This window comes from Vulpes vulpes, chromosome 12, assembly GCF_048418805.1.
Source record: "Vulpes vulpes isolate BD-2025 chromosome 12, VulVul3, whole genome shotgun sequence".
Lineage (NCBI taxonomy): Eukaryota > Metazoa > Chordata > Mammalia > Carnivora > Canidae > Vulpes > Vulpes vulpes.
Window position 1 is genome coordinate 24,058,874 of NC_132791.1, and position 15,851 is coordinate 24,074,724.

General features: G+C 53.9%; 1 protein-coding gene across 1 annotated transcript; it reads left to right on the forward strand.

Annotated features, from left to right (window-relative positions):
- Positions 1–8,590: 8,590 nt before the first annotated feature.
- Positions 8,591–14,632, forward strand: AQP3 (aquaporin 3 (Gill blood group)). The gene is made up of 6 exons (XM_072728095.1): positions 8,591–8,750; positions 11,889–12,015; positions 12,381–12,518; positions 12,876–12,994; positions 13,347–13,564; positions 13,650–14,632. The coding sequence occupies exons 1-6, from the start codon at positions 8,643–8,645 to the stop codon at positions 13,816–13,818; spliced, it is 879 nt and encodes a 292-aa protein (XP_072584196.1). The 5' UTR covers positions 8,591–8,642; the 3' UTR covers positions 13,819–14,632.
- The last annotated feature ends 1,219 nt before the right edge of the window (positions 14,633–15,851 follow it).

Consider the following 15,851-nt stretch of genomic DNA (forward strand, 5'->3'; position numbering starts at 1 on the left):
GAAGGTGAGAGCCATGGCCCCAGAGTTCAGGTACAGCTGACATCCACCGAGTGCCTAGCAAATGCTGTGCGCTGGTAGGTATTTTACCTATTTCCTGTGTGGGAATTTGTACAGTAACACCAGCCCTGTGAAGTATGCTCTTAGTTATCCTCATCCTCTGGATGAGGGTGCAGGTGCAGCATCAGGCAGGGGCCCATCGGTGGGGACACTCAGAGACCTGGCTCTCAGGCTTCGTCCTTAAGGTGATAAGCCACATATGGGAACCCTGATCTCCACTTTGTCCCAATTTTGTTAGTCTTTGTGAACCTGTGCCGGTCCCTAGCTGTCACTGTCATAGGACTAGAAATAGGCATAGAGAATACATTAATGCGCTGTGTGAGCTGGGGTCTGCATCTCCGTGTCCTTGATTCATGAGGGCCACACATATGTGTGCAGGGCTTTACTGTTGGGGAGAGAAATGCAGTTCCAGCCTTCATGGACCTGCAGTCTGTGGTTGTCCCTGGCTCCTCCTCATTCATTTTTCTCCACAGCCCCTCCCTAGGCTCTAAGAAGGGATGGTGCTGGGCTGTTTCAGACCCTCCTATTTCATCCTCGGGTCAGCTTCAGTCCTGTGGCTTCTGGCCTTTTCACAAACACAGTTCTAGATTATTCCAGTGTGGAATAATCTGCCCCAGGTCAGATTCTGCAGCAGTGGCTCCAAGAGGTGCAAGGAACAGGCCCCCCTTGGGAGTGAACCCTGGCCCTGCTACCTCTCTCTGTGTTCCTGGGCAGGTCACCTCCCCTCATAGGGCCCAGGCTCCCCACTTTTAAAATGGGGATGCAAACGGCTTTGTCAGGGTGCATGATGTGGTTAGGGAAGAGGGCCTGGAACTCAGACCCAAGAAGCCGCCCCATCCTTTCTCACCTCCAGCATAGCTTAGGGAATGGGATGTGGAGAGAGCTGGAAGCCCAGGCTTATCTCAGCCCCTCACATTGCAGCTCTGACCTGTTTTCCTCAGGTCTTCTCCGGAAAGGTGAGGCCAGTGTGGTCTAAGACAACCTTGGGGGTAAAGGCGGGTGGCCTGAGGAACTAGAACTTCACTGGAAGGAAAGGAGAGACTAGAAGGAACTGTGTGAACAAGGATGTAGCTTACATCCCCATGGGTATGTCTGCCTCTGGGCTCCTGCATCTAACTTTGCAGGTGGACGTGGATTGGGGGGAGTCTGTCTGACGTATGGGGTGATTTATCTGCTCTGTGTGTTGGGAGTGTGGTGCACATGTCTATGTGCTAGTCTGTGCAGGTTTTTGCCTTCAGCTCTGAGTCGCTGTAAAAGGGGAAATCTCATTTTATTTATTTATTTATTTATTTATTTATTTATTTATTTATTTATTTAGGAAATCTCTTTTTGAAGAGCAAGTCAGGAAAAACACTCTCAGATAAAAGGCAGAAACTCAAATTTTTACTGTGGATTTATTTAAATGGCCCTAAATAAAGCCTTTTTTCTTGGGATTTGGTTTCCCCAGTTCTGTCAGAACTTCTGAGCCTATGTAGTTTACAGTAAAAGAATTCTCAAAGAATCCTCTCTTCTGACTGGTATCACCATCCCTTCTAAACCAGAAGCCTTTTGGGGCACCTGGGTGGCACAGTCGGTTGGGCATCTGACTGGGTTTGGGCTCAGGTCATGATCTCAGGGCTGAGGGATCTGGACTTAGTCAGTGGAGTCTGCTTGAGATTCTCTTTCCCCCTCCCACTCGTGGTAGCTCTCTCTCTCTCTTTTTTTTTTAAAGAAATCTTTTTTTTTTTTTTTAATTTTATTTATTTATTTATTTATTTATTTATTTATTTATTTATTTATTATAGTCACACAGAGAGCGAGAGAGAGGCAGAGACACAGGCAGAGGGAGAAGCAGGCTCCATGCACCGGGAGCCTGATGTGGGATTCGATCCTGGGTCTCCAGGATCGCGCCCTGGGCCAAAGGCAGGCGCCAAACCGCTGCGCCACCCAGGGATCCCTCGTGGTAGCTCTCTATCACTAAGATAAATAAATCTTTAAAAAAATGTTTTTAAATTATTAAACCAGAATCCTTTTGGCTATAGACTATTTTCTTCTGCCTAGCACCTTCCTTGGGAGAAAAAGAGCAAGACCCCAAAGCCCAGGGGTCCTTGCAGCAAGTTCCCATTCAATGAGGTCCTGAGGGCTGCTCAGATTTGGGCTAGTCTGAGTGTCCCCACCCCAGTAAATACACATGTAACCCCCCTAACATCCGGTACTTCCTTTGTGAGTCATAGATTAATCCAGGTGAGAGATGAGGGGAGGGGAAGCCTGGGGCATGTGAGTCACCCCTACCCTACTCAGGAAGAGGCCAGCCTGTTTGCCCATCCTGCTGCAAAGACAGAGGAGGTGGTGTGGGGGGAACGGGACTCTTAGACTGCCCATGGCACTAATAGGGACCAAGGTGTTTCAAACCCAGAGGGAGACTCATTTCCCTTTCCCACTTCAGCTTCTGAAATAAGGTGGGGAGGATAATTTTTCTGGTTTGCATGAGGCCCAGAGAGGTGTAGGAACTTGTTCCAGGGTTACACAGGGAGCTAGAGGTGGAGATCCAAAGAATCTAGGCATCCTGGCTCCAGGCCTTGCTGCTGAGCCTGGGCTTTCCTGGATCCCAGGGCTGGGGTGAAGAGAAATAAGGGAATGGAAGCTGAGTTCTAGATCTGCAAAATGGGGCAGAGAAGAGTGCAAAGCCTGGCCCCCTTCCCTGTCCTGGGCCACCTGCCAGCCTTGTTGTTCTCTCTCCACCCAGGGCAGTTGAATGAAGCTGTTAGCACAACCTAGAGCAGCAGAGCCAAGGACAGGGGAGGGGTAGGAGTGTGCACACTCTGGTCCACCTTAGCTCAAGCCTGAATCTCCTCTGTTTCCCCAGCCAACAATATTGTATTATAATCCACGAACTTGCTAAGAGACTAGAACTTAATTATTCCACCCACTAGAAAAAGGACAATTATGTGATGGAGATCTAATTATCGCTACAATGGCAATCATTATATGGCATAGATAGATAGACAGATACAGCATCTTGGCCTTTCTCCAATCGGCCCCCTAAAAAATTCCCACTCCCATCTCTCAATCGTGGGGTCTCCCTGGAGTCCATTTCCCACTGATCCCGGCTCTAGCCATCCCCAGGAAGTCATACCTAAAGTCTGACTGCAGACTCTCCTGCTGTAGTCTGTCTACTCCCCTAGATCTTTCTTGTGACGCCTCTCCCTGGGGCAGGCAGCTGGTGGCTGCCCTGTAATTAGCATCCAGACTGAGCTGGGATGAGGGGAGAGAATATTGGGGCTCACATGTGCCCATGACCTTTCTGGAATACCAGGTGCAGAGCTTCCTTTCACCACCTGTCCCCCATCCCATCCCCTTCAGACCACAAGCCTCTCAAAGAGCAGTTGTCCTGGGCCCCATCTCATGTTCAAGTTCCTATCTAATTCTGCTCCCCTCCAATTTTGCTGCCCTACTCTGCTCTGCCCCCTAAATCCCCACTTCAAACCCACCTCGCTCCCTATAGCTGTTGCCCCACATCTGGCCTCTGTCCCTCTGTGGCTTCCTTCCAGGCTGCCTGGCCTCAGCCTTTCTCCTCTAATACATCAGCCATTTCACAGCTGGAGGGATCCTTCCAATGCTTTCCATTAATTGGCAAATAGAGACCATACCACTTCCCTGCTTAAAACCCTCAGGCCTCCCATTAGCTTCTGTTCTTAGTAGTGGAATGTTTGTCAGTTTTCATCTTTTTGAGAACCCTGATGTACCATGGTTAAAATTCTGTGATTGAAGCAGGAAGTGGGGCCAGAGCTGTGGCTCCTTGTCTTCCTTCTCCCCATTTCCAGCTCCAACAGTCCCATTGAGAGCTTCCTCAGAACCCTGGGGATTAAAGAAGCACCGCTTGAATATCTCTGGCCTCTCCATAAGGCCCAGGCCCATAGTACAGAACCCAAGGCCCTTCCTGTGCTACCAGTGACCTTGTCTGGCTTCACTACAGGTGCTCTCATCGTGTACCAGGCAAGCAGCCATACCCAACCAACTGGGCCTGGCCCAGCGGGCTCTCACCTGGAAGACCCTCCACAAAATCCCCAGCCAAATGTTTCCTCCTCCAGGAAGCCCTCCAGTTGCCTCTGCCTCCCAAGAACTCCATGTTCTCTTCCTGGCTGCAGTGGCCAGGCAAATGCCAGGCCCTAATTCAGTGCCCCCCTCCCCTCCCCCCACCACCCAGAAAGCCCATGAGCTTTTCTTTCTCCTCAACCTCTGGTCTTGATCTCTCATCCTTTGAGGCAACCATCCTTGTTCCAGAAGTTTTCCTACTAGTGAAGAAGGAGATAGGAAAACAGAAAAACCAGGGGTTTCAGGGATCTGATCCCTAAGGTGTGAACATGAGCCTTCCAGACACCCTAGGCCTGTTTACAGTGATTGCCTGGACTGTGTCAGCAGCATGTCACTAACTCCCCTCCCCCCAGGCTGGCATGGGGCAGGCCCAAGTGTTTGGCCAGTTAGTTTCCAGACTCCTCAACAGATCCCTGTCCTCTATCTCTGGCTTACTTTGTAAACACTGGACCCAGACCCACAGCCAGGCCCAGACAGGGACACACACACACAGATATGCACACAGAGCCCCTTGAACATGAAAATGCACACACAGGCCCTAATGGATACACACATGCATGCAAGAACCCTATGGTTGTCCTCATGTGTATGCGGACCTCCCATGGATACATGTACCCACACAGCCAAGAACGCACATGGATGCAGGTGGATATTCATATATGAGGAAATGTGGCTCTGATCAAGGACGCAGCTTCTAAAATGAGTCTTTCTTCATATGTTGACTATGTAATAAAGTTTTTAAAGCCTGAAACACCCACAATCTTGTTTGATTCTTATAGAGGCCCTGGGTTGGGGTATGGGAGGACTCCATCTGAAACTTCCATGTGACTGATGAAGAACCTGACACTCTGAGGGCTGGGAGAAGAGAGCTGTCTAGGTCACCTGACTGGTCAGTGGCCAAGCCAGGCTTAGAGCTGAGATTCTGGGACTTTAGAGGCCTCTGCCCCATGAGCCTAGCCCTTGTGGCTCTGGACCCTTCCTCAGGAAGAAGTCTAGGCCTCTGCCCATCCCTCTGCCTCCTCTATAACTCTCTGCTGTCTCCAGAGGGTGCAAAGAGCTTAGGGACACTAGAAGGTGAACAGTCCCCAGGATAAGGGTCTAAAGGTAGATTTTTCTCAAGGTCCATCTGGACTTCTGGCTGGAAGTGCCAAGAGGGTAGTTTGTGTTCATGGGCTCTCTGCCATCTTGTCTGGAGACAGGGGGTGACTGTTGGTGCAGTAGGAGGAGATACTCGCCCGCCCCCCCAGTCTGGGGACGCTCATAATAGGATGATTCATCTCTGCTCTCCACTCCCAATTCCAGTCCAGAGCCAGCCCCCAACTCTTGAGGCCTAAGAGCAGGAATAATGTCCAGCAGTGGTCTAAGAGTGGGACACATTCTAGAATGGGAGCTCAAGTGTGGAGAGACTCAGTGTGTTCCTGTGTCTTGGCTCCCTGCTCCTCCCGTGCCTCGGACCTGAGGCTCCCCCGCCTCTCTCCCCCTCTGCCCCTCTTCACCTCTCCTCTTCAATCCCATGGGGTTTGAATCCCAGCTCAACACTTAGTGGCTGAGACCTTAGCAGGTGACTTTTTTCCAGACCTCAGTTTTGTCATCTGTGAAAGGGGGGGGGGAATACATGCACTTTTGGGGATTGTTTTGCAAATGGGAGGAAGTGCTTTCTAAACTTGAAAATGTCTGTATGTCTGCTTTGGTCTGCCATTCCCCTCATCCTGCTCCAATGCTCTGGAGGAGATTAGGGGATTTAAAGAGGCTGGGGGTACTGTACCATGACTTATTTTCTAATGTCTACAATCTTCTCTACCCCACTTGCTGACAACAAGGCCCATGTGTCTTGTCTTGGTTCATACGGCTTCTATTGAAGCAAAAAGAGTTTGGGGGGTAGGAAATGAAGGGTGTGTCACCACCTCCCCCCGCGTTATAGGGGCCCAGCCAGCCCCTCTAGTCCAGCAGGCTGGGACTTGCATTGCTAGCCCTTCCCTTGCCTGGGAACCCACTCCCCCAGTTCTGACCTTAAGGAGTCACAGCCTCCCACAGGGTGGATGGGCCGTCAAGGCCCCTTCCTGGGCTCAGCCCTCCCGCCCAGGTGAGACATAGACCTTGCTCAAGATGCCCTGGGAGGAGGTGGTTCCTCCTCATCTGCATCCTTTCAGAGTTCCCAGGTGGACTGGCTTCTAGCCTACACTTGGCATTGATTTTCCTTCCCAAAGCACAGGAGGGAGCCCAGAGGGCTATAAGTAAGTTATGTGACTCAGAATTGGCCCTACCAAGCTCAGTCACTTCTCTGTGAAGCCATGCTTCTTTCTGTCTTTTGCCCCAGGGGGCGCCATTGACATTGACTACAGTGAGAAGAGTCACAGAGAGGTCCTGCTTCAGCACCCAAACTCTGGCCAACCTGGCACTTCTGGACAAAATCCCTTGACCCTGACCCCTCTTAATCCCAGATGAGGGCTGGTAGGAATAAAGGACCCTTGGAAGGCATTGTATCCTTCTCCCTCTTCCAGGCCCACTAAGAAGCATGAAGCCCTACCCATACCATATCTTCTCAGCTCCGACCCAAACCCATCCCATTGTGCATGTGTATGTACAGGTAGGAATGTGTGTCCACACTAGTTATAGATAGGAATGAGTCTGGTGGGAGGGAGAATTTGGTGTAGCATGTGTGAACATCTATAAGCTGAGTGCAAACACATGTGTATAGGGCCTTGTGTGTGCCTGCTGGTTGCAGAGCTGTCCCTGTTTTTCTTCTGTGCTCTGGTTTCCAGGCCAACCCTAGCTTCAGGCCAGCCCAGGATGGGGCATGGTGAGGATGGGGTGCTATGGGCTGGAGTTTCCTACTTTCTTTCAGTCTTGAGCCCTTTGCCAGTTCCTGTCCTGTGCTGCCTTTGCAGTCCCATCTGAAGCATTGAGGGGCTGAGAAGCACATCACACGATGGGGAGAAGAAAGGGCTGCATGGTAGAGGGTGTGTCTCCATTTCTACAGTCTGGGCTCTGGCATTGGGAGTCTTGGGTTGTGTCTTGAGTCACAGACTGGCAGTGGGGCTGTGAGTAGGCACTTGGTGATGGCCCCCTGATTCACCATGGGGCCTCCCAGCCCATGGGGGCCAGGAGAGTAGGGGTGCTTCTCCCTGGGTGAAGGGCCATGGGAAACCTCATGTGTGGGTTACATATATGTTTGAGCCCATGGCCAGGCTTTCATGTGAATGGGATCCCATGAGCATGTGAACAGAGCTCTGTTTATAGGTTTATAGCCAGCCTCCAGGTGAGTGTGTGTGTGTGTGTGTGTGCATATGAGAGTGTGTAAATTTATCCAAAGTGTGTTGCTAAACCCCATCTCTTTGGGCATGAGTCATGTCTGGAGCCCTCACTTCTGATAGCCACTCCTCAAAGGCCTTTAGACCACCAAGGTCAAGTACCTCTGGAAAATTTGGTCTCCTTTGGCAATGCTGCCATTGTGACCCAGGCGAGGTCATATTTGCTCCCAGTCCTGTGGAAGTAGGGCCAGGCCACCACACCTCAGTTTCCCAATTATTAAATGCAGTATAGCGAGCAAAGTTGCCTCATGCCCCACCTTGGACAGGGCTGACAACCCTCACAGTTTAGCCAGCTTAACTTCTTAAAGGGTCACACTCTCCCTTGGCTGGCGATCAGCGAGAGTGTGAGAAGAGAAGGTTAAAAACAGCTGGGACTCACCCTTCTGGCAAGCATGTGGCATGTGGCATGTCAGGACAACCTCGGCTCAGCCTCTGGAACCATGTGCAAAACACACGCAGGTACACGTGTGGCAGACTGAGTTAACCCAACCAGGTCCAACAGGCATGTGCACAGCCACGAGAAGTGTCCAAGTGGATCTGGCGCACCGGACACACGGCACGTGTGGACACAGCTGTGGACAGGGCTGGTCGGGACGGCCACAGGTGACCTGTAGTCAGCACAAGCGACAAGCGCCTATGAGCTCTCAGCACACGTGCTGTGAGCGCACCCAGGTCTGGACCACAAGGTGTCCTCTCCCTCGGGGCCCACGGCCGCCTCCCTCCAGCCCCTGGCTGAGGACCTGTAGGGCTGGGGGGGGGCAGTTCCTGTCCTTTCTGACCCTCCCGCTCACCGCCACCGTCGCAAGGATGGCAGCAGGGCTCGCTGTGAGCCGCCCAAGGAGGCCTCTGGGGGCAGCTTCATTCTCCCCAGGTCCCGCACCTGCACCCCCCGCCCCCCAGACCCCGCAGTCTCCGCCTCCCCTACGTGCCCTCCCGCAGCGGTCTCACCCCTAAAGCCCACGCTCCCGCCGCCGACCTTCCTGCTCAGCCCCCCGCAGCCCAGCGTCCTCCCCAGGCTCCCAGGCAAGCCGCGGGGGGCGGCCGCCCACACCTCGGGCGGGCTCGGGGCGCGGCGGGCGGGGCCGCGGGGCTCGGGGCGGCGGGCGGGGCTCCCGCTCCTATAAAGGGCGCCGCGCGGCGCTCGGGGCCACTGCAGCCGCCCGCCGCCCCGAGCCCCCGCCCGCCGCCGCCGCTCCCGCCATGGGTCGACAGAAGGAGCTGGTGTCCCGCTGCGGGGAGATGCTGCACATCCGCTACCGGCTGCTCCGCCAGGCTCTGGCCGAGTGCCTGGGGACCCTCATCCTCGTGGTGAGTGGGGGACCGGAGGAGCCCTTCTCTCTGCCGCGCCCACACTCCCCGCCGCCCTGCTCCCCGGTTGCCCGACGGTCCCACGCCTCTCCCAGCTCTGCTCCCCACCTCGCCCGGTCCGAGGGCTCTCCCCGCATCGCTCCAGCCCCAGCCCAGAGGCCGCGGGCGGCGTCAGCCCTGCAGGCGCAGACCTCCAGCGTCTTCTGGCTCCCCTTCCCCAGGTGCCCAGAGCCCCAGCTCTGCGAGGCAGTGGGGACATGCACAGATGGGCCTCTTAGATTATTTGGGTCCTGGATATCTGGCCCCTAATGAATAATTAAGCTTTAGAAAGTCCAAAAGTTCCCGTGATGTGAGGACAGTTTGCCACAGGTGGGGGCAGAGGGCGGAGGCCACACGGTGCAAACAGCAGAGCTGGAAGAAAGGAGGATACTGGAGATAAGGAGGCTGCGGAAGGCAGCTAGGCCCCGGGCACAGAGGACATGGTCTAACTAAAGTCACACCCCTTGTGCCCGCGGCTCCCAGATGGTCAGTCACCCCGACAGATGCTGTCGCCCTCTGTGCCCAAGCACGCTGAGCCTCAGCCTCTAACTCAACCTCTGGGTTAGTTTGTGGGTTCTCTGGGTAGGCCACCTCCACTGCCGGGGTTATCTCCAGTCCAGTTACTCCTTGGTTACACTAGTTTTGTCTCCAGGTTGTTCCCGGGTGACTTTGTTTACCCCAAGAAATGGGTCTGACAGAAATACCGCTTACAGTCTCCATTTCCTGTCCCACCTACTCTCTGGTTTTCAGCCCCTCATGTGGTTACACCTGTTTTTCCCCTGGGTTACTTTTGGGTTCAGTTGCTTCATTGTGGTGAATGGGTTATTCCGTTCCTGCCCCAGCCCCAACTGTAGGTAAGGCAGATCAGGAGGCCCCCTGTGGAAGCTTAACTAGAGGCAAGTAGGTAGGGCTGGGGTGGCTCAAATGGGTGGTGGTGGTAGAGCAGGCTCCATGGTGAGAAGAGGTCTCAGACTCAACCTTTGGCTTCCAGGAACAGCAAGGGAGGAGCCAGGTGGGTCACTTTATCCACAGCCCCTCACAAGACCAGTGGCCCTCTGCATCATCCCCATCCCTTCTCTCCCTATGTCAAGAAGGGAGGAGAGGCAGGTTCTTTTCTCCCTCCTGGCCCAGAACCTCATGTCCCTCACTATCTGATTGATGGTCCATGCCCCTGTTTGAGAGAGCAGCCAGGACCAGGGAAGGTGTCTTCCACAGTCATAGAGGGGCCTCCCTATCCTCTCACATCTCAGTTGGCATCTCCCACAAAGAAGCAGTCAGGCCTTGCACTGAGCCCCAGGATCATTTAGCTTATCCTCAACCACAAAACGAGGGTGTTACTTCTGTGAAGGCTTTCAAGCTCAGATGGGCGTAAAGCATCTGGTGTCAGTGAAAAGCAGAACCTCAAGGGCTGCCTAAAGAGGAGGGGCTAAGCCTGGGAGACCCTTGAGTGGTGGGTGAGGGCTTGCCTGCATACCTCTGTGGGCTGGGGACCCAGAGCCTCTGGTGGTAGGATAAGGGCTGGCCTTGGGGTGAGGAAGCCCCTTTCCCTGAGGTACCTAGCAAGGCAGGGAAAAGGGGAGAAGGAGGGGGAGGAAGAGGAAGATTAGCCCCAAGGTGGTGGAACTGGCTCTGACAGCTTCTACCTCCAAGGTCTCCTGGGATGGAGCCAGGTTTGGGCCTCAGGCAGGAAAAGAGCCAAGGCCAGGGCCTGCCAAGCTGGGCAGGGTGCCCTGGACCCCATATGCCTCCCCCAACCTCCCACATACTCACAGTCTCTGATCTTTGCTCTCACCTGCCTACACACCTTTGCCCTGCATCACTCCCGCTGGCTTCCCCACTATCTCTTGGTCTTTCTGCGGGATGATAATCAAAATGCTTAACAAGCCAGTACAGCAGGACACTGATCCATCAGAATGACCAGGGGCCTTAGCACAAGTCTTGGGAGCTGCTCGCAGGGTAGGCATAAAACTTTTAGTTATGGGGAGGTAGAAGAGGAAACCCAGGCCAGGGGCTGGAGCAGTTTTATGGAACACTATGGGGGTTCAAGGCAATAGCTCTTTGTGGCTGGTACATAAGCATGTTAACATTTATTATTTTTTAAATATTTTATTTATTTATTCATGAGAGACACAGAGAGAGAGAGAGAGAGAGAAGCAGAGACACAGGCAGAAGGAAAAGCAGGCTCCACGCAGGAAGCCCGATGCGGAACTCTATCCCTGGACCCCAGGATCACATCCCGGGCCAAAGGCAGGCACCAAACTGCTGAGCCACCCAGGGATCCTGCATATTTACATTTAAATAAGAGGAACAGGATGTCCTATACTTGTAGGACATCGGTGACCTTAGGCCTCTTGAATCTCCCCCATCACTGGCAGAAACCTTAGGATCAATCTCCCCACTTCCACTGCCCTGCTGGGACTAGTGAGAGGGGCCACTCAGATCACTGTCTTTAGGACCTCCACATCTGAGTAGGGAACCTGGACCCCCTGAGAGAGGGGTGGGGGTGAGTGGAGAGAGGAGGCTCTGGGATGGGAATAGGGGCAAGGGTGGGGGCAGGGCTCAGACATTCCAGATTCAGAAGAAATGGACTCACCCTAACTTCTAGCCTCCTTCCTATTTCTCTGTGCCCCATGTCATCCCCGACCCCTACCCCCAAGCTGTTCTTTGAGATGAAGAAGAAGGCAAGTGCAGGTGGGGTATGAGTGAGAGCCTTTCTACTTTGTGGGCCAGGCCTGAAGGGCTGGAAGAGAAACTGTGCTAAGGTGAAAGCTGCTCCCCTTTACCTCACTTCTACTAAGATTCCAGAAAAATTAGAGAAGATGGTCCAGACATCTTTTGGGGCTCCCAGTTGTAGACTCTACATCCAGTCCATCCCACAGGGCCCTGTTAAATTAAAGTTTGCACATTGTGGGTAGGAGGGTATGTCTGCTTATTTTGCAGGATGCAGCTGCAGCGAGAGGGTTTGGGTTAGATTCCCTGGGGAAGGGCTTCCCTGTTCTCCGGATGAAGGCAGGTAGAGGTTGCTGGATTTACCTCTTCCCTCCGGAGTGATAATTGCCGAGCCTCACTCTCTCTGCCTGGTTCTGTTTCCTCATACAGATGTTTGGCTGTGGCTCGGTGGCCCAGGTGGTGCTCAGCCGGGGCACCCACGGTGGCTTCCTCACCATCAACCTAGCCTTTGGCTTTGCTGTCACCCTGGGCATCCTTGTTGCTGGCCAGGTCTCTGGTAAGGCCTTGCTCCACCCTCAGTCATCAATCTTCAAATGGCATTCCCACAAGGTGCCCAGCGGGGGAATGGGGTAGTGGGGGACACTCCCAAGGATGAGGCGTAGCCGTGGCCTCAGCGTTTTGAGCCCTTGGAAGAGGAAAGTGGAGAAGAAACTTGATACTTTGAACCTGTGACTCTCACCTTGGAATCAGATTATCAGAGTTGGCCTGTTACATAGTCCAACCCCCCACCTGGTACAAGAAACCCTTTTCTGCACCCCTGCTTACGAGGGCGAGAGAGGGGGAATATGGAGGTTAGGGATCCTGGCCTCCCGTCTGTGGCAAGCTACAGTGACTAATAGGTCCCATCTCCCCTCTGCCCAGGGGCCCACCTGAACCCTGCTGTGACCTTTGCCATGTGTTTCTTGGCACGCGAGCCCTGGATCAAGCTGCCTGTCTACGCCTTGGCTCAGACCCTGGGAGCCTTTTTGGGTGCTGGGATTGTTTTTGGGCTGTATTACGGTGAGCATTCCCCGCCCTGCCATCCTCCACTACCGCCCTCCCTCTGTTTGGGACCTGTTGGCACCTGGCCTTTTGATGATAGACAGCTGGGGCCTGCCCAAGCCTTGGGCTCATGACTCACTCATTCACGCACGGGCCCAAGGTGGGGGGCATAAGAGGAAAGAAACAAGTTGGGCAACAATAGAGTCTCAGGCTGTCCACCCCCACCCCCCCCACTGCCACCCCTCCACAGACTCCTGAGTAATAATACAGCAGTGATGTTCTCACCTGTGATCCCCCAGGAGGGTGGGCCCAGCCTGAGACAGGAGAGCGGGTAGGCTTCTGCCCTCACCCACTCTGGCTCTAATCTGTCACCAGATGCAATCTGGGACTTTGCCAAGAATGAGCTTGTAGTCTCGGGCCCCAATGGCACAGCTGGCATCTTTGCCACCTACCCCTCTGGACACTTGGACATGGTCAATGGATTCTTCGACCAGGTATGGGCCGGGGAATCATGAGGGGAACACAGGGAGGAGGGCCAAGCTACTCAGCTGCTCCATGGGGGGCTGGGGGACGGGACTCCTTGACTGGGTTTTTCAATGTGTGGGAACACCTACATCAGAATCATGGTGTCAGGTCCTTACAAAACAGGACTCTGCATATTTAGCCAGTTCCTCAGGGGATCCTTTGTGCACATAAGCATTCTAGCACATTCTAGTGCTAGCATTTCTAGCACTGCTGGAAAGAGCTGAACTTGGGAACTGGTAAGGCTCCAGGAGCCCAGGTACTGAGGAGGGGCCAGACGGTGGGTTGGGAGCAGCATCTCACCCTGTCCTCCCCACTCCCTAGTTCATTGGCACAGCCTCCCTCATCGTGTGTGTGCTGGCTATTGTTGATCCCTACAACAACCCTGTCCCCCGTGGCCTGGAGGCCTTCACCGTGGGCCTGGTGGTCCTGGTTATTGGCACTTCCATGGGTTTCAACTCTGGTTATGCTGTCAACCCCGCCCGGGACTTTGGTCCTCGCCTTTTCACCGCTATTGCTGGCTGGGGCTCCGAAGTCTTCACGTGAGTGCAGCCCCCACCTAGCCTGCCCTAGCCTGACTCCCCTCTGCTGCCCCACCAGCCCCTGACCACATCTGTCCATCCCCAGGACCGGCCGCCACTGGTGGTGGGTGCCCATCGTCTCTCCGCTCCTGGGCTCCATTGCGGGCGTCTTCGTGTACCAGCTCATGATCGGCTGCCATCTGGAGCAGCCTCCACCCTCCACTGAGCAGGAGAATGTGAAGCTGGCCCACGTGAAGCACAAGGAGCAGATCTGAGTGGGCAGGGGCCACCTCCTCGCCCCCTCCCTTGAGCATCCACAGACTGTGTGAGGGCTGCTCCCTAGAAGCCTCCATGGCCCCCCTCCCAGACTAAGAAGCTCCTTGTTTACTCCCCCTCCAGCGGACAGCCCCCTTGGGGATTCCCTCCCAGGACCCTCCACAAATAGGACCTTAGGACACTGACTTTAGGCTGTGGTGGGACAGGGAATAGGGCCAACATACCCTTTGTTTCCCAAAAAGAGAGAATGGGGAGCAGCTGTGTGTGTGTGTGTGTGTGTGTGTGTGTGTGTGTGGTGGTTTCTAAGATATTCAGGGCAAGCAACCAAATGGAAAGGATTCTAGCTGTGGGGGGAGCCCAGAGGAAGGGGAAGGTCCGTCTGTGGTGTGTTGTATGTGTTTCAGGTGCTCTGTGTGGAGAAGGATCCAGATATATGTGCTTCTGAGTATGTGTGTGTATGTGCCCTTTTTTCTCAGCAAGAGGGCTTCTAGAGGCTTTGGGGAGGTAGGGTGGGAATATGGGGGGAGGCCCACTGCCCAGGTGTGGAGCTCTGGCTGTATATAAGTAGGAGCAGAGAACGTATTTCTGTCATAATGTAGGCATGAGGGGTAGTGGGGTGAAGTCCAGGTCATAAGTTTCATGTTTGCCTTTTTTTTCTTCTTTTTTTGTAATACAGCAAGATGTTAGACTTTTAGGGATGGGGGTTGGGAGACCCTACTTTAAATAGGGTCTTCACTCCTTTAATCCTCCACTCAATACATGTACTCTTTTGCCTTTTATATATAAAAAATAAAATAAAATGTGTGCCTAAAATTGCCAATTGTGCAAATTTCTCTGTTTGCCCTTCTGTTCTGGGGCCAGCTAAGGAGCTTCATTATGTCCAGCCACAAATACCACCAGGGTGCCCAGCTGGTGTCTCACGTGGCCAGGGCATCCTAGGGCTAGTACACCTAGCCCCTGTACACGCAGGGGGCAAGGGTCCGTCCCACAGGCAGGTCAGAGAGTCTCTTCCCCAAGCCTCTCAGCTTGAACTCAGTGGCCCCCAAGCTTTCATCCTCTTGCACAATGAATGGCATCTCCTTCCTGACCCCTGCACCCACCTGTCATCCCAGGAAGGCAGGCTTGAACCTGGCCTAGAGAAAAAACATTTTCTTGGGCGGAGCTGGCCAAAGGGGAGGACTGCTATTCAGGAAGTAAAGTAGTGAGCTTCTTGTTGCGGGGGGAGACCAATCAGACTAGGGACCTGTATAGTCTTCTTAGGTTGCCACTGTTTAGGCTCTAACCCATCTGCCCAGAACTTGGCCACAGCCCCCTTAGCAGTTTCCCTGGCTTCAGGCTGGCCGCGGCCAGACTGGACTAAAGCCATCTGGGATCTTTCTGACACTACTGTTGAAAGTGGCTTCTTTCCATGGCTCTGCCCACTTTCCAGACACAACCCAAACCGCTCCCTCCTGCATTCAGCTCCCCCAGGCCCTGGCTCGTGGTCCCTACCTATCCCCTCACAATGCTCCATCACCCCCAGACTACTCTAGGTACTTCTGTGCCTTTGGACCTTTGCTCCAAAAGGCTCACTCACTGAAATCCTGGTCTCCTCTAGTGTCCCCTCTAGAAAGTCATCCCTGCTCTTCCTCACCCTTCCACTGTATTCTAGAGTCAGTTGTCTGAGCTCAGGGACCACAGCTACATTCATCCCTGCCTCCTTCTTTGCTCAGTTCTTCAGTCTGACACCTCTGCTGCCCCTAAGGCTGGGGTTGGACCCACTGATGCTGGTATCCTGACTGCCCCCAGGGAGGCAAGAGGCTTGACATACCTGAGCCTAGCAAGCTTGGTCAGGAAATCATGGGCCTCTTCTCACCTTCTCCTTCTGTACCTCCTTACCAGATCCTCATCAGGTTTCACTGGGAATAAAAGGGAAGGCGGTCCCCAAGCCTAGGCCTCCTGCTGAGTTAACCCCAGGGCAGCCAGAGGATCCCTGGGTCTGGCAGGAGAAATGTCGTCTTTAGAGAGTAAGCTGGTGCTCCCCAGCCACTTC

Excerpts from the sequence above, each read along its gene's own strand:
- AQP3 (XM_072728095.1), top strand. The coding sequence starts at position 8,643 with ATGGGTCGACAGAAGGAGCTGGTGTCCCGCTGCGGGGAGATGCTGCAC. Across the intron at positions 12,016-12,380 it reads TGTTGCTGGCCAGGTCTCTG|GGGCCCACCTGAACCCTGCT; the intron begins GTAAGGCCTTGC and ends CCCTCTGCCCAG. Across the intron at positions 12,995-13,346 it reads TCAATGGATTCTTCGACCAG|TTCATTGGCACAGCCTCCCT; the intron begins GTATGGGCCGGG and ends CCCACTCCCTAG.